The 20169-nt window shown below is 33.7% G+C and overlaps 5 protein-coding genes across 5 annotated transcripts; 3 read left to right on the top strand and 2 right to left on the bottom strand.

The window, feature by feature from the left end:
* The first annotated feature begins 1433 nt into the window (after positions 1-1433).
* On the top strand, positions 1434-4001 carry LOC127244199 (uncharacterized protein At2g27730, mitochondrial). The gene is made up of 4 exons (XM_051264631.1): positions 1434-1561; positions 2963-3079; positions 3256-3294; positions 3468-4001. The coding sequence occupies exons 2-4, from the start codon at positions 2978-2980 to the stop codon at positions 3675-3677; spliced, it is 351 nt and encodes a 116-aa protein (XP_051120588.1). The 5' UTR covers positions 1434-1561; positions 2963-2977; the 3' UTR covers positions 3678-4001.
* Positions 4002-5477: 1476 nt separating this feature from the next.
* LOC127244198 (N-carbamoylputrescine amidase) lies at positions 5478-8732 on the bottom strand. The gene is made up of 9 exons (XM_051264630.1): positions 8575-8732; positions 8247-8295; positions 7234-7325; positions 6940-7091; positions 6805-6851; positions 6684-6717; positions 6384-6550; positions 5897-5993; positions 5478-5794 (listed from the first exon to the last, which is right to left on the bottom strand). The coding sequence occupies exons 1-9, from the start codon at positions 8685-8687 to the stop codon at positions 5619-5621; spliced, it is 927 nt and encodes a 308-aa protein (XP_051120587.1). The 5' UTR covers positions 8688-8732; the 3' UTR covers positions 5478-5618.
* Positions 8733-11482: 2750 nt separating this feature from the next.
* On the top strand, positions 11483-13203 carry LOC127244294 (casparian strip membrane protein 3-like). Its single transcript, XM_051264766.1, has 3 exons — positions 11483-11806; positions 11893-12016; positions 12763-13203. The coding sequence occupies exons 1-3, from the start codon at positions 11532-11534 to the stop codon at positions 12976-12978; spliced, it is 615 nt and encodes a 204-aa protein (XP_051120723.1). The 5' UTR covers positions 11483-11531; the 3' UTR covers positions 12979-13203.
* Positions 13204-13880: 677 nt separating this feature from the next.
* LOC127244150 (mRNA-decapping enzyme-like protein) lies at positions 13881-19066 on the top strand. Its single transcript, XM_051264535.1, has 8 exons — positions 13881-14201; positions 14324-14364; positions 14512-14561; positions 15393-15537; positions 16080-16136; positions 16868-16991; positions 17709-18182; positions 18683-19066. The coding sequence occupies exons 1-8, from the start codon at positions 14043-14045 to the stop codon at positions 18734-18736; spliced, it is 1104 nt and encodes a 367-aa protein (XP_051120492.1). The 5' UTR covers positions 13881-14042; the 3' UTR covers positions 18737-19066.
* A 10-nt stretch (positions 19067-19076) lies between these two features.
* Positions 19077-19850, bottom strand: LOC127244151 (uncharacterized). The gene is made up of 2 exons (XM_051264536.1): positions 19628-19850; positions 19077-19536 (listed from the first exon to the last, which is right to left on the bottom strand). The coding sequence occupies exons 1-2, from the start codon at positions 19821-19823 to the stop codon at positions 19244-19246; spliced, it is 489 nt and encodes a 162-aa protein (XP_051120493.1). The 5' UTR covers positions 19824-19850; the 3' UTR covers positions 19077-19243.
* Positions 19851-20169: the final 319 nt, after the last annotated feature.

The following is a 20169-nucleotide window of genomic DNA, read 5'->3' as shown; positions in this document are numbered from 1 at the left end:
GAGAGTATATTACTCCCTCCGTCTCATATATCGTGTCTGCTACACTGTAGACGGTATTTTAGGAGGAGTGTAATTAGTAGATAATTAGGCTAAATTGGACAAAATCCATGCATGGTATCATGAAATTGCACCAAATTCCTCATACTTCTAAAATTGCATCAAACTCCCTCGTGGTTTCATAAACTTTGCGTCTAACCCCTTCAGCCGTCTTTGTTTAACGGTATTTAATCTAAATGCGCTCAAACTGCGAATAAATATTAGAATCTCAATTTCTAAACCTTTAAAATTACAAATATATTTATTTTTTATATATTTAGCCTAAAAAATAGTAAAAATAAACTCATAAAACTTGAGAAAAATAACTATTGTTGAGTATATTTACTATTTTTTTAGGGTAAATATATATATAATATATTTGTAATTTTAGAGGTTTATAAATTGAGATTCTAAAATTTATTTACAGTTTGAGCGCATTTAGGTCAAATACCGTTAAATAAGGACCACTGAGGGGGTTAGACGCAAAGTTTATGAAACCACGAGGGAATTTGACGCAGTTTTAGAAGTATGGGAGATTTTGTGCAATTTCATGAAATCACGGATGGATTTTGTGTAATTTAGTCAGATAATTAAGAACGTATTAGTAAAAGATAATTATCTTATAATATAAATAATTATAAATTAAGATTAAGATAACTAATTAATTTAATTAAAATTAAAAAAATAAATTAAAAAGTAATCATTTTTTAAAAAAAAAAGTGACGTAGAATGTAGGACGGACAGAAACGGCAACGTGGACATGCTATGTGGAATGGAGGAAGTACTTTTTATGACAAAATTTATTCTAAATTTTATTTTCCCATTAAATTTAATTTATTATTAATTTTAATAAAATCAAATTTTAAATATTTAACTATTATCTATCATTCAATAGTTATTTATCATCATTGTCACTATTTTTTGTTATATTGTCTCTCTTTATTTCTTTTAGTTATTAATTAAATTTTTAAAAAAAATTATTCTTTACAAATTTTATTTTTTTAATAAAATCTTCACGTCGACTCCAATGGAGCAAATGTTTACTGACGGGAAATATTAATTTTAACAAACAATAAATATATTTATACATTATAATATCCATATAAAATGTAATACAATTATACTGTGCTATATAAAAATTTGATTGTATGCTTTAATTAAATCAAATCCAATCAAACACCCTAACCACAATATTATTATTATTATTATTATTATTATTATTATAGCTTAATGTATGTTGATTAAAATTTTAAATTAATGTATTCAATTTCTTTTTTTCCTTTAAAAGTCATTTTTACCGAACATTCCATTATCCCTTTTCATGGGCTAAAAGCTTTACATAGGCCCAACTAATGGGCCGTGCTTCTATTTTGAGCCCAGTGTCTTAAGCCCAGACTATTTTCCTATTTAATTTCATTATTACTGTTTTCATTTTCAGTTAAAAGGAATTTCTACTCGCTTCTACAAGTCTCCAAAACTTCAACCTCCCTTCAATCCGCACCGTCTCCGGATCTCGTCTGATAAGGTAGTTACTGAATCGATCGATATCATCGTCGCATTTGTATGGAGTAATGTTTATGTGGATTTCTGTGAGTAGAGCAGTTCGTATGTATTGTTTTTTATATGTTTTATCTGTTTTGGTTTCTCCTTCTGCAGATTGTCTTAGTTGCTCGATTTCAGGGGTTATTGCGGTAGTTGTACAATCATTTTTTGTATCATTCGATTTAATTGAGTTGATTATTCTAAGCGTCCTTGTTTCATCTGTATCTGTGGATTTTGAGTTTTGCTGTGCGAAGTGTGTAGGAATTGGTACATGTTCTAGGATTCGAATTCTTCTCTGTGATACTATAGCCTTGGATGACTGTTTAAGTTCAGTAGAATTGTAATTCTCTTTAGGATTACTGTACTTGCTATTTTCAGCAGTTCGAGTTTACTTGGAGATGAGTCTTCGGCTATATTCTTGTATTCGCGTTGTGTGGGGACCTGTTTACCTTCTTATGGTGGGAATAGTATATAGCTAGATTATATTTTATGCCTTGGTTTGCATTTAGAGTTTCTGTTTAGGTTTCAAAGCATTGAAGATGTAGGATTAGTTAGAGAACCTAGCTTAGCATTCTTTTATGCTACTGAGGATTGGTGTTGATAAGAAATTTTCATCAAGTTTAATGAACTGTATTAGTTTCACTTAGAAATATTTAAGTGTACTTATGGAGTAACTTGTGTGGGTAAGAGAATGTGTTCTTCATTACTTCATGCCGCGTCTTGGTATCATGTTTTTATCTCTTATGCTGTGATGTGGTAATGATTTTAGTGCATTATTACTTTCCTTGAACCATTAGAATGTATAGTTTCCTTTCAAATTCCACATATGGAACACAATTGGCTGAATCTTGTATCTCCGACTAAATAATTCCATGAGGCAAGTAAAATTGTCTGGTGTGAAAATTTTGTGAAGTTGCTTGGATCCATTATTTCTTTGTATCGCAATTCCTTTTATCTCTGTTGAAATTTATGGTATTTATGCTGAAGGCTTCACAAGTACAGTTCTATAGTATCTATACACAACAAAATGTTTTGGAGCTATGGCACTTTGGCTACTTTCTGGATAGTATACTGGTCAACCTTATTTGTTAATATTGTATAATAGATAAAACTCAATTTCCAACTACATTTCTTAGTTTAGTCACAGCGAAAGTATTTTCATTTATGAAGTTGGCTTCCATGTATTTGTCACTCAAACAAATGATTTTAATGTTTCTCCGTGGTTGATAATTACAGTGCTATTAGAATCTGATAATATGAAGAGTTAGCACATCACGTCCTTTGTTGATTGACAAGTTTGCGGAGCAGCTACTATTGTTCTGTCTATGAAATAGAACTACCAAACTGAGCACAATAATCTGACCTAAATTCTTCTGGTTGGCAGGAAACTCGTGTCTCAATGGCGGCTAGAATTGCAGCTAGATATATCTCCCGCAGGCTGTCAAGCAGTGGCAAAGTCCTCAGTGAGGAGGAGAAGGCTGCAGAAAACGTGTATATCAAGGTGAACTTAATTTAATGGTGGAAGATGTCTTTGTTGACTTGTTCTATTTGTTGTAACTTGTAACTTTATCTGATAATTAATTAGGTGCTTAACCTATAAAGCTTGAAGCATATAACTAATTACAGTTCAGCAGTTAACATATTTTCCTATTTGATGAACATTCTGAAATTTGGCAGAAAATGGAACAAGAGAAATTGGAGAAGCTTGCTCGTAAGGTATGCATACTTTCCATGCTCAATAACTGGTTTTTGTTAAATTATTGTCTTTCTTGTACACCAACAAATTCCTTGTACAACGTCTAACTTCCGATCATGTCTTCATATTTTGGACTTCTCGAACGCACCTCAGAACTAACACTTTATTAATTTACGGCAATTGAATCATCAAGGGTCCCAACGAAACTTCTGCGACAAGCTCAGGATCTACAGCTGATGCTGGTGCTGCATCGAGTGGCCAGACCTCCTCTTCAACTGCTTCTAATGTGTCAACCGACAAGTTCAGAAACTATGCCGTTGCAGCAGGTATTGTTACAATTGCTGCTTCTGCCGGATGGTATTTGCGCTCAGGGAAGAAGGAACCCGAGGAAGCACACGACTGAGATAGATGCATGCCCCAAAGCTCATCTGCTCTGCCGCAATAAAAAGTCGTCCAAACTCCCGTAAGAACCAGGTTCACTATCTCATCTCATCTTATTTCATGAATTGTGACATGATCGATCTTTTTTAAGGAATATGATAAATGACTCAGTACTACCTGCTGCTATTATCTCTTTGCTGAGTGCAAACATCATGGATGGTAGGACTTCTTGATTTTCAATTTGCTGTGATATTTTGATCTTCTTACTACCTGAGCAACGTTTTGGGATTTTTCTGGGATGCTAACACAGTCGTTTCTTTATTTAATGGATTTGCTTGTTATATTACTTGAGGGTTTTTGTTTTTATTTTTTTGCTGTATGGGCTTGTTGATATAGAATTATATGCATGTTATATTAGTTCATGGAACTTTCAAATCCATATATATATATTTTTTGTTTGTTTGTTTTTCTTTTTAGTAACAACTTATGTTAGGGTTTTTAGAATTCACATATCTTTTGATAACATTATTAATTGATCTTGTTTCTTTCCGCAACTTCATTTTTTTGAGTAGTTCTTGCTGTACCTTTTTTAAACTATAAAAAGTAGCAATTTTTATACATTCTTGTTAAAACGTGTGCAGTAGTATAAAAGGTGCTAATGGAAACTGTTAGCGTATTTGTTTGAGGGTTGGTATTGGGATTATTGATGTTTTGGAATAGCAAGGGTACCTTTACAGCTTTACTTGGATGAAGGTTTATTACATTTTAGTCTGGCACTCAAAGTATAATTCCTCTTTAGATATATATATATATATATATATATTTATACAAATATTATTGATGGAGCCAACATATGTTTGTTTGGTATTTTTATTTTTAAGTATTTTTGTTATAAATAATATTAAAAAAAAAATAGTATTTTGTGATAAATTCATAATTTATCTGTAAGTAAAATATATATTATATAATATATTTATATGTATATTGTATACTATATAAGTGTATGTATATATAATATTTTATTTTGATAATATTAATAAAAAAAATGTGTAGATTTTTATGTTGGGTGAAAACACGATTCTTACTTGGAATACATTTGTCTATGACACCATTTGTGATTCTAGAAAAATTAATATTGAATTGATCCAATCCACAATACAACTATACGAGTATATCAGAATTAACGATCCATTGATGTGACGAATTCAAGACTATAACAATTTTTAATAACAATATGTAATTAACCATTATTCTAATAATTTTTTTAACATACGTGTATAAATATATATTGTGCAAAAAATACAAATATACACATACAGTACATTATTCAAAACATCAAATATAAAATTTATTTTTATTAAAATATTATATTACATTAAATATTCTTTATTATTCTTAAATCAACCGAAAAACTCAACACACTTCCAAAATATATTTAAATATCTCTTCCAATCTTCTTCTTTTTGTAAAAAAAAAAAAAAAAAAAGACCTAAGGATAAGTTCATTTTTAAGATTCTCTCCGGTCATATTTGATATGATCTTTTAAATAAAAATTTAATTCACAATATACTAAATTTCAAAGAGAATAAAAAAATAATAATAATTTAATACATTTTTCTACGTACAAATAAAATGGATAGCAAGAATTCATTGATAATCACTGATCCAAACACACTGCATTATTATTTAGTAAGATATTCACCCCTACGAAAATCAAATCCCAAAGTGCCCAAGAACCCACCACACTAGAGGTTTATTTAAAAAAAAAAAAAAAAGGGATCCCCAATTTAATTGAAATTTAAGTTTTGGATAACAATTTAATTGAAGTTGGAAACAACCAAGTTTTGATTTATTCTTTAATTAGAGCAATAGGGTCGAAGTTCTCCCAATTAAAAATCTAAAATGCACAACACAGTTAGTTTTGGAGATAATTTAACAGCACTTTAAAAACACTGACCTCGGATCAAGAAGCCACATTCTTGCCATCCAATGTAAGAAGAACCTTGTACAGGTCGGGGCGACGGTCACGGAATACACCCCAGCTACTTCTCTTCGATTTGATCTTATCCAAATTGAATTCTGCGACGAGAACAGCTTCGTGTTTATCATCAGCAGTTGCAAGTATTTCACCGGTGGGCCCTGTTTACAGGTCATTTTCAGTGAATTGTAAATGCTGTCAAGTTAGTGTTCATAATTGGGATTATTATTATGAGATAATGGGGTTCAGTACGAGGCATATACCGGTAATAAACGAATTCCCATAGAATGTGATCTCGCTGTTGCCGTGCTCGGTCTGAATTGTCTCCTTGCCTATGCGATTTGCAGCTACTAAAGGAACCTGAATGAGATTTTAAAACAAAAAAAAAAAAAAAAGGTATAAGTAAATCGGCCACATGGAAACAGGTGCAAAAGATAAAAATTGGAAGTGTTTCACATGACAAACATAAAATAGCACATCGAATTAAGTAACATTACTGAAAATGTAATTTATTGTAAATATGCTCCAGCAGAAATTAGAAAAAAAAAAAAAAAAAAAAACTAATCCTTGTTGATGAGCATAGACAAATTCCAGGAAGAGGGATGGGGATATGAATAACCACTCCTAAATCTGATAAACAAAGTCAGTACAATATTTAAATAAATAAGAAATGATTTAACTTGCAGCATATATTGAATAATATGAAACAGATTTACATTAAATCATTCGTATTGTGCATCAAGAACTCACCACATTAGCCCCTGCATGGCCTTGCATTACTCGTTTCCAGTGATCTTGAGAATCCAGGCCTACATCTTGAGGTTCAGAACCAATAGCAGTCGGATAGAACAATATTTCTGCACCTTGAAGTGCCATGGCTCGGGCAGCCTCCGGGAACCACTGGTCCCAGCAGATTGCTGGAATGAAAAGATAGACGAGCATTAACTTTAGGAAAGGGTCCTTCGATAATGGCTTCCATGTCACAAATTTTTTGCTAGTATAAAAAAAGAAGAAATTAATAACATACAAGACCAAGGAAGAGCATCTCACCTACTCCAATTTTAGCAAATTTAGTTTGGAATACCTATCAAGAATCGACATCAATAATCAGAAAGTGCGACCAAACACAAGCTCATTCATCAAAGCCACTCAATCCCTAAGACAAACAAACCTTAAAGCCAGTGTCTCCGGGATTGAAATAAAATTTCTCCTGATAACCTGAGGAGATCATAATCGATTGTATAGTTTAAAACATACATTATTTTCCATCAAATACCAAAAAAGGTAAATGGAGAAGATCACAAACCTGGGCCATCTGGGATGTGGGACTTCCGGTAAAGTCCTAGATCAGTCCCATCGGCATCAATAACTACAATTGAATTGTAGTGTGCATTGTTTGCCTCTTCGAAAAAGCTAATTGGCAGTACCACTCCCAATTCTTTTGCCAATTTCTGCATCCTGAAATAAAACATTCAACTGTCAACTGTTAGTACATTAGGTGATTATGCAAAAAATTTGAGCAAGGGAAGGCCTGTGCATCAAAATTATGCAGTCAGGAGTCGGAACAGAAAGTCAATCATCAAAGCTACACCTTCTTTACCTCTGTATTGTGGGATGCCCTTCACGAGGTTTAGCTCTCTTGAAAAAGTCTTCTCTTTGTGCTTGACAAAAATAGTACCCCTCAAATAATTCCTGAAACAAACAATCATGTGGAAACACAAGGTATCATTTGTATAGTTTCGTTCTTTTACTAAGATTAAGTGAACCATATCAATATACCAAGTATACTCTTACCTAATCAGATGAATCAAACTAGAATAATGAAAGACAACGACAACTAAATGCATTATTAACAACCAAATTTTTGTCAATTGGGTAAAGTTTAAGAAGAGGGTGTGTTCATCTCAGATCAGTAATAAGCACCTCACTAGGCCAAGAATCTAATGCAGTAACGCAGTGCATAAACATTTCCTGGTCAACTGATATTCATATGTACCATCAGGTCATTAGGGGGAGAAAAACGCATCAAATTCTAATGTTGGCATACCAATTAATTTTGGGGGGTTATCAGGCCACATTTTTTTTTTTTTTTTTTTCAGGAAATGGCTTCGAATTAAAAATGAGGCCAGAAGTATTAGTTTCTAATGTAGGGGGTTGTCGGGCGTTTCTATATGTATATGTGTGTGTGTGTTGATTGGTATCTTCTGTTTTCTATGTTGCGAGATGAACAATTGAATTTCAAGATTGTATCAAACTATGGTATTTCCAGGAGCACTCATTCAAGTTAAAGAAATGAATCACTCTCTCAGCAGAGAATGACAATTCAAAACCCTCAAAAATACATCACATCCGACGCTATTTTTATTTAAAGTAACACCTCCAAAACCTATTTTACATCTCAACAATATCATCCAAAAACCTATTTTCCATCCCAACCATCAAATCCAATGCCTATTTCTCATTTAGAACACTACAAAATCCATCAAATATTTTCCATTCAAAAATTTCATATTCAAAACACAACTGATAAAAATCTACCGCAAATACCTAATTAAATCTGAAAAAAAAAATTACATAGCTCCATGAGACCAAATCAAAACAAACGGCGCATACCTGAATGAGAATGATATTCGCTCCCTTCTGGTGAGCTACTCTAACCAACCTGCAACCAAAAGAACCACCAAACACCAAAACATATCCAGTAAGAATCAATTCAACACCAGCCAGAGAGGACAACGAAACCGCACAAAAATTCTACACAGACGATCCTAGACTCATCCTCCTCACACTACCTTTCTTCGCACCCAAAACAAACAAAACAAAATGCAATGATTCCAACACCGCCACAATTCCTCTCGCCAACCAAACCTAATCGACAAAAAAAGAAAAAAAAAAAAAAAGTACAGGTACAATAATTAGACGCTTTAGCAAGTGCAATTACCTCTCGGCCGTCTCAACGTTGGCGGTGACATCGTCGGTGCAGGCGAACTGCAGAGCAGAGACGGTTACTACTCTGTTCTTCTCCATTTCTTTCCCCTCAAAAATTTTCCACATCCCCAGCAGTCAACAAACACTGCATTTAGGTAAAAACAGCCCTTTATATACATATAGTGTTGCCGCCCAAAATTCGCCACTAACAAGTAACAATACTATGGTCTAAAAAGTGTGACCATAAAGTGACCCACCACAGTCAATACAATTATACATTTTAAAGATATTATTTACAAAATACAGTGTATAAAATAGTAAGCTGCATCCAATAAGATTAAGGGTTTGCTTGTCTCGGATTGAATTTTAAATATATTATTTATTCTATTTTTTCTCCTAAAAATGTTAAATCAAACATCTATTTTTTATTTTTATATTATATTAAAAATTAATTTTACATTCAAAATATCACATCAATGCCTATTTATATCACGGTCTAAAAAATAAATGATATAAATATTAAATAAATAGATTTTTTATTTGGATTAAAGAAAAAATTAATACCTACTATATATTTGCAAAAATCATAAATATTATCCCCTATAGTCCGGTGATATATGGCAGCTCCTTCTAAATTGTACTTACGTCTATCATTATGTCATTTCTAATTTACTTTTCTTCTTCTTTGTACACCATCTTATTGTTTGCACTTCTTCTTCTTTTTCACCTATTTTTCTTGTTTCTTCCTCTCTTCCATATCTTCTTTCGTTCTTATCCACTTAATTCTTTTTCTTCTTCTTTCCTTGTCTTAGTCATTTTATTCACCTAAGTCCCACGGCCATTGTCATGCCATCGTATTTTCATACCTTCTCCAAGGCCACATTACTCCGACGGTAAACTCCGCCCGTCGCGCTAGCCTCCCGCGGTTCACGACACCGTATCCAAATCCGCTGATTTCGATTTCAATTTCAATTTCTTCGGAGACTTTGGCTTTGACATACAGTGAGCTAAAATTTTCGACAGCTTCCTACTCGATTTTGACTAGAGTCTAAGCAAGGAGTTCAGAGAGAGCTTGATTAACGATTTCACCAGCCGTGCGGATGATGAGGTGATTGGGAGGATTATAGGAAATCTTATCCGGCATCATCAGAGTTGATTCTATGTTCTCATGGCAGTCAACCATAAATACATTCTATCTGTTGCACTAAAATTTGGAGAAGATTAAGCAGTGTATAGTGTATAGTGTATAGTGTATTTCTTTACACAAAATTTAACAACTTTTACAATTTTTTTTTTTTTAAATATATCCAATCTCTCATCTTCATCACCACAAATAATCAATTTCAAAATTTACAGATAAGATTTGATGAATAAGACCAATTGATTAATAGATAACAGAAAGAGAAAGTGAAAGGAGAAAGAAAATAACTTTATTTAAAATATCGAGAGTATTTTTTGTAATTTTATACAGTGATAGTATCAATTTTTGCAAAAAAAAATAAATAAATAAAAAATCGCACCTTGAGCGCTTGAAATACAATTACTATTGAATCCTAACAAAATGGAAATTTTCAACATTTTAGGAACTATCAGTAGTTTTCATAAAATTTTCAGGTAACTGAAGTTTTCAGCTAATTTGAAGAACTACAAGAATTTTTTTTTTTTTTTTTTTGTTTTGGTGGTTGAGGCTATGAATAGTAAAATTTTAATTTTTAATAGTTGTTTGATGTAATATAATAAGAGGCAATGAAATATTTATTTAGTTGGTGTTTTTTGTGGTACAATCATCCATAAATATTATTTAAAGATACAATATATAAATATTAAGTCAATATATATAATATATATAGTTATTGGGTCATAGAAAATCAACAATTCAGTATAAAATATTATTTTTAATATTACTACCATTTTTCTTTATATTTAACATGTAAAAAATACATTTATCCTAAAATACAAAATTATTAAACCTCATCATTGTTGTAAAAGTAATGTTTGTTATAATATATAAAATAAAAAATAAGCATTTAATTTAATATTATACAATTATCATTATATTTGTATTATAAAATATATTTTTGTCATTTTCTTTTTATTTACAATATATTTTGATATAATAATTATTCTGGCCGGAGAGTATTTTTTATCGGAATAATGATGAATAATAAAAAAAGCTTAAAAAAAGAAAAAACTCAAACCAAAGACACTATCTCGAGGACATGAAATTAAAATTAAATTTCAAATAAATATATTAATAATGTTAAGGATGATAATCGTCGGGTCTAATACCCGATATGAATATACATTGTTGGGCCCGATACCTGAATTGGATTTGATTATATCTAGACTGACTTGAACTATATCCAATTAATCCAATAAACTCGCAAAAACTTTTACAATTTTTAAATTTTAATTTAAAAAATTGGACTCTATTTAGACCCTACCGTTGGACTCAAGACCTGATAAGTGTGTTTGTCTGAGGGATTGGATTTTTTTCACTATTCATCCAATTTTTTCCCCCAAAAAATATCAAATTAAAACACATTTTCTTATTTTTTATATTATACTAAAAATCAATTTTACATTCAAAACATCACATCAACACCTATTTATATCACATCATACAACTATTCAAATTCAAAATTTTTACTATTCAAATCCCAACTCAAAATCCAAGCATTACCGTGATACTTGACCCAATATTAACAAACTAGTTTAGTTCGGAACTAATCCTACAACATATGGAGCAACTCCATTATTAATTGATTAATTGGTCACCACATTCATTCATTTCTAGCATTGATTCCAACTGCTCCAAAATCAACCAAACCCACCATTTCTACATACATTACATTATACCAACAAGTCTATAAATCTCACTCTCAAAACCATTCTAATTTCGTATCAAATCCATTCTCATCTCAATATTCTTTATTAAAAAAAAAAAAAAAAAAACGAATCGAAACGCAAATGGCATCGTCGACAAAGAGCGAAACCGCCATCGATGTCGAGTCCAAATCGACGAAGCGGGACGCCGCCGCCGCCGTGGCTCTGGCGAAGGCAACGCCGCTACAACACGGCCGTGCCAGCCGAGGCATTGCTATATTTGACTTCGTTTTAAGGCTCTGCGCTCTCGCCGCCGCGCTCGCCGCCGCCGCCGCCATGGGCACCACCGACGAAACTCTTCCCTTCTTCACTCAGTTCTTCCAATTTCAAGCCAGCTACGACGACCTCCCGGCTTTCGCGTACTCTCTCTTAGAAAAAAAAAATTATTATTTTTATTTAAAATATCAAATCAAGTCATTTATTTTTCATTTATTTAAATGTTCAGATTCTTCGTAGTGGCGAACGCTATAGTTGGAGGATACTTAGTACTTTCTCTGCCGTTCGCCATCGTCGCCATTGTCAGAGCTCATCTTGTCGGAGTAAAGCTTCTGCTGCTCATTTTGGACATGGTGAGTGTACTAATAAATTATACTCCTTTCCGCCCGCGACAGAAGATCATTTTTTTTTCTGTTCCATAAAAGATAATATCTTTTTATTTAATAAATTATTCATCTTAATCATATTTAATAAATATAAATAAATTTAATTAAATTTTTAATATGTTACGATCACTCAAAATTCTTTTATTTTTATATATCTTCTCAATAAACAAATATTTTTATCTATATTTAAAACTAATTGTTTTATAAAATTAGTTTTAAGTTAATTACAAATATTTTTATTTATTTATTTGTAGTATATACTAAGTAATATTTCAATCATTCTTATTGTATATTCTCTTAGTCCGCCTCTAAAGATCATATTTATATTTTGTGTCATTATCTTTAATCTTAAAAATATTTTTATATTTGTATAATTTTTTTTTGTAAAAATATTCTTATATTAGTATTATAAGACACTGATAAAAGTATTTTTGTAATTTTAATCAATATTCAAAGATACGCTAAAGTAAATGAGGTATTATATTTTATTGAAATATAATACTAAAAATATTTAAAATACCAACAAACACGTACTCATATAAAAAATAATAAAATAATATCGTAACTTATTATTAATAAGTTATTAATTCTAAAATAGTATATCCCTAATTTAAAAAGGGTCCTACGAGACATTGAGGAAGTATAATATATATTACATATGGTGTCGATATTGTATTGACTAATTATATACAATTGATACACTGTGTACTCAGTTAGCGGTGGCTTTAACGACGGCGGCGGCGTCTGCGGCGGCAGCGATCGTGTACTTGGCCCACAACGGGAACGCGAACGCCAACTGGTTCGCGATTTGCCAGCAGTTCACAGACTTCTGCCAGCGGGTGAGCGGCGCCGTCGTGGCTTCCTTCATTGCCGCCGGCCTTCTCATATTCTTGGTTGTGCTCTCCGCCGTCGCCCTCCGCCGCCACTGATCATTTTCATATCGTTAAAAAATTTGAAAAATGGCAGCTTGTTTGCCGAAGCCATTTATATATATATATATATATATGTATGTATGGAGTGTGATAATTAATGTGATGTTCGATTGTTTTTGTTTTGAGTGAATAGTTATATATATATATATGTATAATGTATGTGTAAATGCTTGCTTGGTGTTTGGGAAGCAAATAGTCTTTTGGTTTGATTTGATTAAAGAATGGGAGTGTTGATCTATTTTATCAGTTGTTTGTTTGGTTTCTTACCTCCCTCTCAATTTCTGTCTTTAATTGTGTGTTTGTTTGTCTTTAATTTCCTTTCAAATATTCTATTCATCCAATTTTTTTTTAAAAAAATATCAAATCAAACACTTATTTTTTATTTTTTATATTATATTAAAAATCAATTTTACATTCAAAACATTGCATCAACACCTATTTATATCACATTATACAACAATTCAAATTCAAAATTTTTACTATTTAAATCCCAACTCAAAATCCAAATTTCCAATCAAACACACATATATTAAAATCCCATTATATATTCTATATCTAAAATATTTAATTAAAATACAAAACTAGTAAACTATGTATTGCAATATAAAACTAAAAAATAAAAATCTCATTATATATTCTATATCTAAAATATTTAACTAAAATAATATAATATTTCTTTAGATAATATTAAAATATTTTATCTATCGAAAATTTATTAATTTAAAAAAATAATTAAATTACAAAACAAACAAATTTGACTCACTCCGAGGATATATTATTACGATGATACCTGTTGCCATTAATGTAATGCTAAACCTTGCGGCTGAGGAAGCCTCTCCCCATGTTAAATTCCACATATACCCTCCACTACTCAACATAACTTGCAGGGGCACAAGAGTCATTGCATATACGCCCATCGTCTCACCACCGACCCCGCAGTTCCATTGAAATCCGACTCTCGACTCCCCAAGAGTTTCATCTGCAGGCGTCTCACGTTCTCCACTCGCCAGTTGTATCCATCCATTGTTGAAGCTAAGGGTTGGCAGCAAGTGCGCGGGCCGATGTCGCAGAACGGGAAATTGATGCCGAATCTGGATGAGAAGAGCACCAAGTTGCTCAATTTGACGGTGCTGCAGAGGATCGATCCCTTTGTTGAGGAAATTCTAATCACCGCCGGTCACGTTACCTTCTACGAATTCAACATCGACACTAGTCAGTGGGTATGTTGTCTGTCACTCGTGCGTGTGTGTGAATCTTTGTGTTGGGTGGATTGTAGGGTTTAATTTTTCTGTTTTCTTTGTTTTAAGATATAAATTTGTGTTTCATCTTTGGTTGGTTGTAGAGTCGGAAGGATGTGGAAGGCTCGCTTTTTGTGGTGAAAAGGTGCGGTTGTTCTTAGGTGGTTGTAATTTTTGTGGTTAAGATTGAGTTTTGGGCTCAGATGATTCTGCTGAATCTATGACTTAGGTTAATCTGAATTTGGGGATCTGGATTTTGTATTAATTGTGAAATGCTCACTTTGTTATGTAGGAATACTCAACCACGGTTCCAATTTATAGTAATGAATCGTCGCAACACCGGTAAGTCAATTTAGTCCCTTTCCTTGATATAGGGTTGGATTTGGGGGTTTGGGGCTTTGGGTTATTGATGCCACATTGGTGCTTCTGTCTTGTAAATTTGACGCATTTGGATTTAATGTTTTGGTGGGGATTGGGGAACATGCATATGCCCTGACAAATGAAGTGCTATGATTTGGGAATGGTAATGAAAGTTTGAAAGAGTCCTCACACTAACATTATCCCCCAAAATGGGAATGGTTAATAAAATATTAGTAATGCACTTTGCTCCCGTGGAGAATGGAGTCATCGACTTAGCTCATGACTCGTAATCTTGGATGTTCAATTGAACTGTAAGACAGTTCAAATGATGACATCATAGGTGTTTCACACCCATGAATTAGTTTAATTTGCATCAAACTTCCAATGGACATAAAAGGAGGATGAGAAATAGGATGAGAGTTTAAAATGAGTTTTTATATCATTCTGAACTAATGTTTGGTGTCAAGGTAGAGCTATAAACCAGTTGCATATATCATGGTTATTTAAGTGGGGTTGGCTGGCTATGGGTTGCAAAAACCAATAATTTAACTTGTAAAATTGCTAATTACATGTTGAACCATCTTATTTTAGTTTATTTAAACTAATGTGATTGTTGTTAATTCTTATTGTGTCATGAATATGATGTACAAGTTCTTGATGATATAAAATACACAATGGATTGCTCTGATAAGTGCCATGGTGTAATGCTCCACAAACTGAAGCTCTGAACAGCTTTTGTTCCTCTCCACATCTTCACTTCTTACAAGCATAGTTTGCATCACTATATTTAATTTCTGTTTTTGCTGTAAACAGATAATCTGGTGGAGAATCTCTTGGGGGATTTTGAGTATGAAGTGCAGGTTCCATATTTGTTATACCGAAATGCTACACAGGAGGTTAATGGAATCTGGTTCTACAATCCTCGTGAATGTGAAGAAGTTGCAAATCTATTTAGCAGGTTGGTATTGAAGTTATCTCCCATTATTATTCTTATTATTGTTTTGGCTACTTTTATGTTGGTTGAGCAATATCAGATGACAAGTGAAATTCATAAGTAGTCTTCTGACTTTGGATTCATTTGTGGATGCTATAGTGGCATGATTTAAAATTCCTTAATCTACTGTTACAGGTGGGGGATAACACAAAGTTAATGGCTTTGGGGAAGTAATGCAAAATGTAACTTAGGGAAAAAGTGAATTACTTCATTTTGGAAGATTAATTTTTGTGTTAATTTCATATAATTGATTCCTCCCTTTTTGTTTTTACTTGGAAGTATTCTGGTAATACCAATCCTTTTGCCTCTGGACTTAAACTTTTTACGGTAGAGTCTCACATGCTGTGGTAGCACCTAAGGTTGAAAACCAAAAACAAACTCTTGAATTTAGTTATGGTTCATTTTAGATGGAAATTATCACCCATATTTTAACCTTATCATCTGATTTGTTTGACATATCTATTTGATACACAGCATTCTAATGTCAGTGTTACACGTTTTCATAGGATACTTAATGCATATTCCAAGGTGCCTACAAAGTCTAAAGTATCTCCCTCGAAAAGGTAATTGCTTTTCCCCGGCTAAGAGTCAATAAGTACATATTAAATGCTGTAGATTTTTTATTATCCATGCATAAATGGTCAGATTAAACATGCTTTCAATTTATTCTTATCTGTTGGAATCTGTTCTATTATGAATCTTAATTAATTGATGTTTATTTACAGCTTATATTTCTGCCTGTTTTAGAATAGTTTTACTAGTTGATCTGTCTGGATTTTAGAACTAAAACAAGATCCTGTGAGGTCGTATAAGGTATTCTAGCTATCTTGTTTGTGGTTCTTATACAAATTGTGCTTTCTGTCTTGTAATTCATAATGGACTTCCAATTTCTCAATTCTGGAAAAAAAAATGAAGAACTGTTTGGGCCTATATGTTACGTTGCTCCAAGTGACCAACCTGCTCAACTGAGGGAGTTCCGTCATGCATCATAACCCAAATCCATCTTCGGAACAAAATTAACTTACGAAAAAATTTATTCTCACCTGAGGCAACAAGATCATTTCTCTTTCTATCTATCACCCTCCTCCCTCATTTACCTTGCACTCTCTCTTGCTCGTGATTTCTCACTTCACCTCCCCCTCACCCAACACCCCTCTCTCTCTCTCTCACTCTCTCTCATCTCTCCTGGGAGGTTAAGTTTCCTCCCCTCATCTCCATTAACTCGAAGTCTTTTTGGCTTGAAAATTGAAGAACACAGTCAGCTGCATTTAATTATCTTTTCTGTTTGTAGCAGTGATTTTGAAGAACTGGAGGCAGTTCCAACGCTATCAGTAATGGATGGTCCCCTCGAGCCTCCATCTTCTACCTCCAATGTTACAGAGACACCTGATGATCGCGCTTTTGTGAACTTCTTCAGTGTATGATTTCATCTCTTCTGTTATTTAATGTCATCTATTTATTTTCCATAGATAACAGATATGACATTACTGCCATTTCATAGCTAGTTGAATGCTGAAAAGTTAGTTTGTAAAGTCATTACTATATGGATCCATTACCTATCTCAGGCATCTCTGGCATATGCCTACTGGATTGTTTGAATGATGCTGGTGATTAACTTCTTAAATTTTTACATGTTTAGTTATAGACTGATTCACAGTCACCAGTTGGGTGTATGCAAATGCTCCTGATTTCTTGTCTTGATTCAGTTATTAATTTTAATCAGCAGTAACTGTAAAGAAATTGTAAAATGGTGCAGAATACTGTTGGGAATCTTCTGATATATCCATCTTTATTCTAGTTTGGATGATAGAAAAGGGTACACGTCAGTGTTCTAAATTAGTGCTGAGACATAAAAGTCATCATAATGAGAAGTTTGTGCATTATTGGTATATTAAGTCCTGTGCTAGTGATTAGGAGGCATAAAATATAGAGTCCTATGTTATTGATTAGGAGTCATCGAAAATCTCCAGTGAGCGCATGCCTTGTGAAAAAATAATGATGCAACTTATTATAATTTCCAATTCCAGTATTCACCTGACTTCCAATCTGATTCTTTCTTAGCAGTTAGCACTAAACGATTGTCTGTCCTTACAATTGCTTTTATGGATAACTTATAGAAAAGTAATTGTATGCAGAGTGCTATAAATGTTGGAAGTGCCCCGAATGCAGCAATTTCTGGGCCACCATTCCAGACCTCTGCAACTGCTGTTCCTGCTCATCCTCCGATTATCACTCCACCCACTATATCATCTTCTCAGACACCGGCTGGTTTATCTACTTCATCACCTATACTGTCCCTTCTTGAAAAAACTGAATCCAATACTACTGCTGCAAGCCGTTCAACTGATCTTGTGAAACCTTCGTCATTTTTTGGCCCACCTACCGCCTCCTCTCCACTTATTATGCCTCCTATCACTTCATCTGTTCCCACCGCCCCTCCTCTAAATCCGCCAGGAAATGTACAGCGACCCTATGGTGCACCCTTACTTCAGCCTTTTCCACCTCCAACACCCCCACCATCTCTCACTCCAACTTCAGCCCCTACACCGAACTATGGGCCTGTTATAAGCAGAGACAAGGTCAGGGATGCACTTCAAGTACTTGTTCAGGTATTAATTGTTCTCTCTCTCGTTGTTGTCTAATGAGCATTTCATTTCTTTTTTTGATCGGATAATGAGCATTTCATTCTTGAGCATGGTTTTGCTTGGTCTGGTGTTTTAATCTTCGTCTAGTGTTTTCTTTTGCCAAATATTATAACACAGCAAAACCAGGTCCGTTAGTTTGGTCCTCAACTGTGAAATTCTTGGGCCTTTACGCTATGGCATACTCTGTTGCTTGCGTCTTTTTTTTTTTGTTAACTTTATCTGTTATAATTTGAAGCAAATGCTAGAAATCAATTCTGTTTGAAAGTTCAATACTCTTTTAGGCAGCGAATCCTTGCAAGAATTAAAATTTTTATTTATCTAACACTCACAGAATTTTATTTTCTTCAGTCTAATTGGTGAGAAAGCTAAATTAATACAATCAAAGTAGAATTGAATTGGCCACCTTTTGCATCATGTTCTTAAATGTTGACTTTGATCTTATGCACTTAAATTATTCTGTGCAGGACAACCAATTCATCGATATGGTTTACCAAGCAGTGCTGAACGCCCACCAGTAGTGATGAATCTTGGAAATGCGGATGTCGCCTCAGGTTTTCTCGCTCTGCAACTAACAAGTGCTGGACGGCGAATGTATAGGATTCAGCTGTAACTTGTGTATCCAATAAGTATATTATTATGCTGTTTATGGTGTTTTATCCGTTTGTTGAACGTATGCAAGAAGTCTTGTGGGGATGTTATGGTTAAATTGACTCCTTTGCAATTTGTTGGTTTACTGTTTGGAGGAAAGTCGATCTTGTAGGTAGTTTGGTTTATCGACTATTTTTAGCATCACTGTTTTGATTTGCCGCCTTTCTTTAGTAGAATATTCATTTTCCCAAATTGACATATATGTTAGCATATTCAAGGCAACTGGAAAGCGAACTATATATATATATACACATACATGTGTTGTATCTAGGCGGAACAGGTTAAGGATGCTCGATTATTTTGAGGTAGACTCTCTACAAACTGTTATTTTCTTTTCACATATGTATTGACGTAGCGATTGTTGTCTCGGGGCTGATCTAAACTCGGAGAGTGAAGCCAGATGCAGCCAGGTAAGTGATGTACAAAGATCCAAATGGGACGGTCTCAACATACTTCAAGCTGGACACAAGCCCGGCTTGTGGCAGAGACGGGTGGCAACTGGCGAGGGGCGTAAGAACAAAGATCTTGCAGGCGGAGAGTATGGAACTAACAGCAGCGTTGGGACGAGGGACCAGCACCACCAAATATGCCCCGTTGGACTTGGTCACATCGCTTGGCGCCCGTTCATTGGCTATGACATCTGCAGTGCATTGCACACGCACCTTTGCATCTGCAGTCGGAAGAAAGAAAGACATTTAATGGGGTAAGAACTTCTAAAATGGATCATTTGATTTTAGTGATGATGGTAAATATGAACTCACTGTGGAAAGGTGGAGACGAAGAAGATGATGGTGGTGGTGTGTTCGATGTTTCATTTCCATTGCAGGAGCAGAAAAGAGTTCCATTGACATGAACTATTCCATAGGTATGGCTTTGGGCACATTCTGCAACTGCCATAGTTGCTGCTGCTGCTATTATAACACCAAAAATATTTGCCATGCCTTTTAGGGTTTTCATGGTAACACTTTATTATCTATTCTATTCATTCATTCTATAACATATATATACACATATTGGATTAGGATAAGGTCCAATTGGTATATACAGACTACAGTCATGAAAGCCAGCAAGGAAACAACTGGCCTTTTTTTTTTTGGATGTGAAAGAAAAATGACAATTATGATTTATTTCTGATTTATTCCACACTTTTATACTCAAATAAAGGACAAAAAGCAAATTCAATTAGGGATGACAATGGTCCGCATGGCTGGACCCGAGACCCGATCAAACACACATCATGAAACCCGAGATTCAAATCAAATTAAATTATGTCTTGTTTCGATTATATTTAGACTAGGCTCGA

Source organism: Andrographis paniculata, unplaced genomic scaffold (assembly GCF_009805555.1).
Source record: "Andrographis paniculata isolate CXL003 unplaced genomic scaffold, ASM980555v1 Contig9END, whole genome shotgun sequence".
NCBI classification, from domain to species: Eukaryota; Viridiplantae; Streptophyta; class Magnoliopsida; order Lamiales; family Acanthaceae; genus Andrographis; species Andrographis paniculata.
This window is presented reverse-complemented; position numbering and strand designations above follow the sequence as displayed.

Coding starts and splice junctions, on each gene's coding strand:
- LOC127244199 (XM_051264631.1), top strand. CDS start 2,978: ATGGCGGCTAGAATTGCAGCTAGATATATCTCCCGCAGGCTGTCAAGC. Junction 3,080..3,255: donor CAGAAAACGTGTATATCAAG/GTGAACTTAATT, acceptor GAAATTTGGCAG/AAAATGGAACAAGAGAAATT. Junction 3,295..3,467: donor TGGAGAAGCTTGCTCGTAAG/GTATGCATACTT, acceptor TGAATCATCAAG/GGTCCCAACGAAACTTCTGC.
- LOC127244198 (XM_051264630.1), bottom strand. CDS start 8,687: ATGTGGAAAATTTTTGAGGGGAAAGAAATGGAGAAGAACAGAGTAGTA. Junction 8,296..8,574: donor AACGTTGAGACGGCCGAGAG/GTAATTGCACTT, acceptor TTTTGGTTGCAG/GTTGGTTAGAGTAGCTCACC. Junction 6,718..6,804: donor CCGGAGACACTGGCTTTAAG/GTTTGTTTGTCT, acceptor GATTCTTGATAG/GTATTCCAAACTAAATTTGC.
- LOC127244294 (XM_051264766.1), top strand. CDS start 11,532: ATGGCATCGTCGACAAAGAGCGAAACCGCCATCGATGTCGAGTCCAAA. Junction 11,807..11,892: donor GACGACCTCCCGGCTTTCGC/GTACTCTCTCTT, acceptor TTAAATGTTCAG/ATTCTTCGTAGTGGCGAACG. Junction 12,017..12,762: donor TGCTGCTCATTTTGGACATG/GTGAGTGTACTA, acceptor CTGTGTACTCAG/TTAGCGGTGGCTTTAACGAC.
- LOC127244150 (XM_051264535.1), top strand. CDS start 14,043: ATGTCGCAGAACGGGAAATTGATGCCGAATCTGGATGAGAAGAGCACC. Junction 14,202..14,323: donor ACATCGACACTAGTCAGTGG/GTATGTTGTCTG, acceptor GGTTGGTTGTAG/AGTCGGAAGGATGTGGAAGG. Junction 15,538..16,079: donor GTTGCAAATCTATTTAGCAG/GTTGGTATTGAA, acceptor ACGTTTTCATAG/GATACTTAATGCATATTCCA.
- LOC127244151 (XM_051264536.1), bottom strand. CDS start 19,823: ATGAAAACCCTAAAAGGCATGGCAAATATTTTTGGTGTTATAATAGCA. Junction 19,537..19,627: donor TTCGTCTCCACCTTTCCACA/GTGAGTTCATAT, acceptor TTCCGACTGCAG/ATGCAAAGGTGCGTGTGCAA.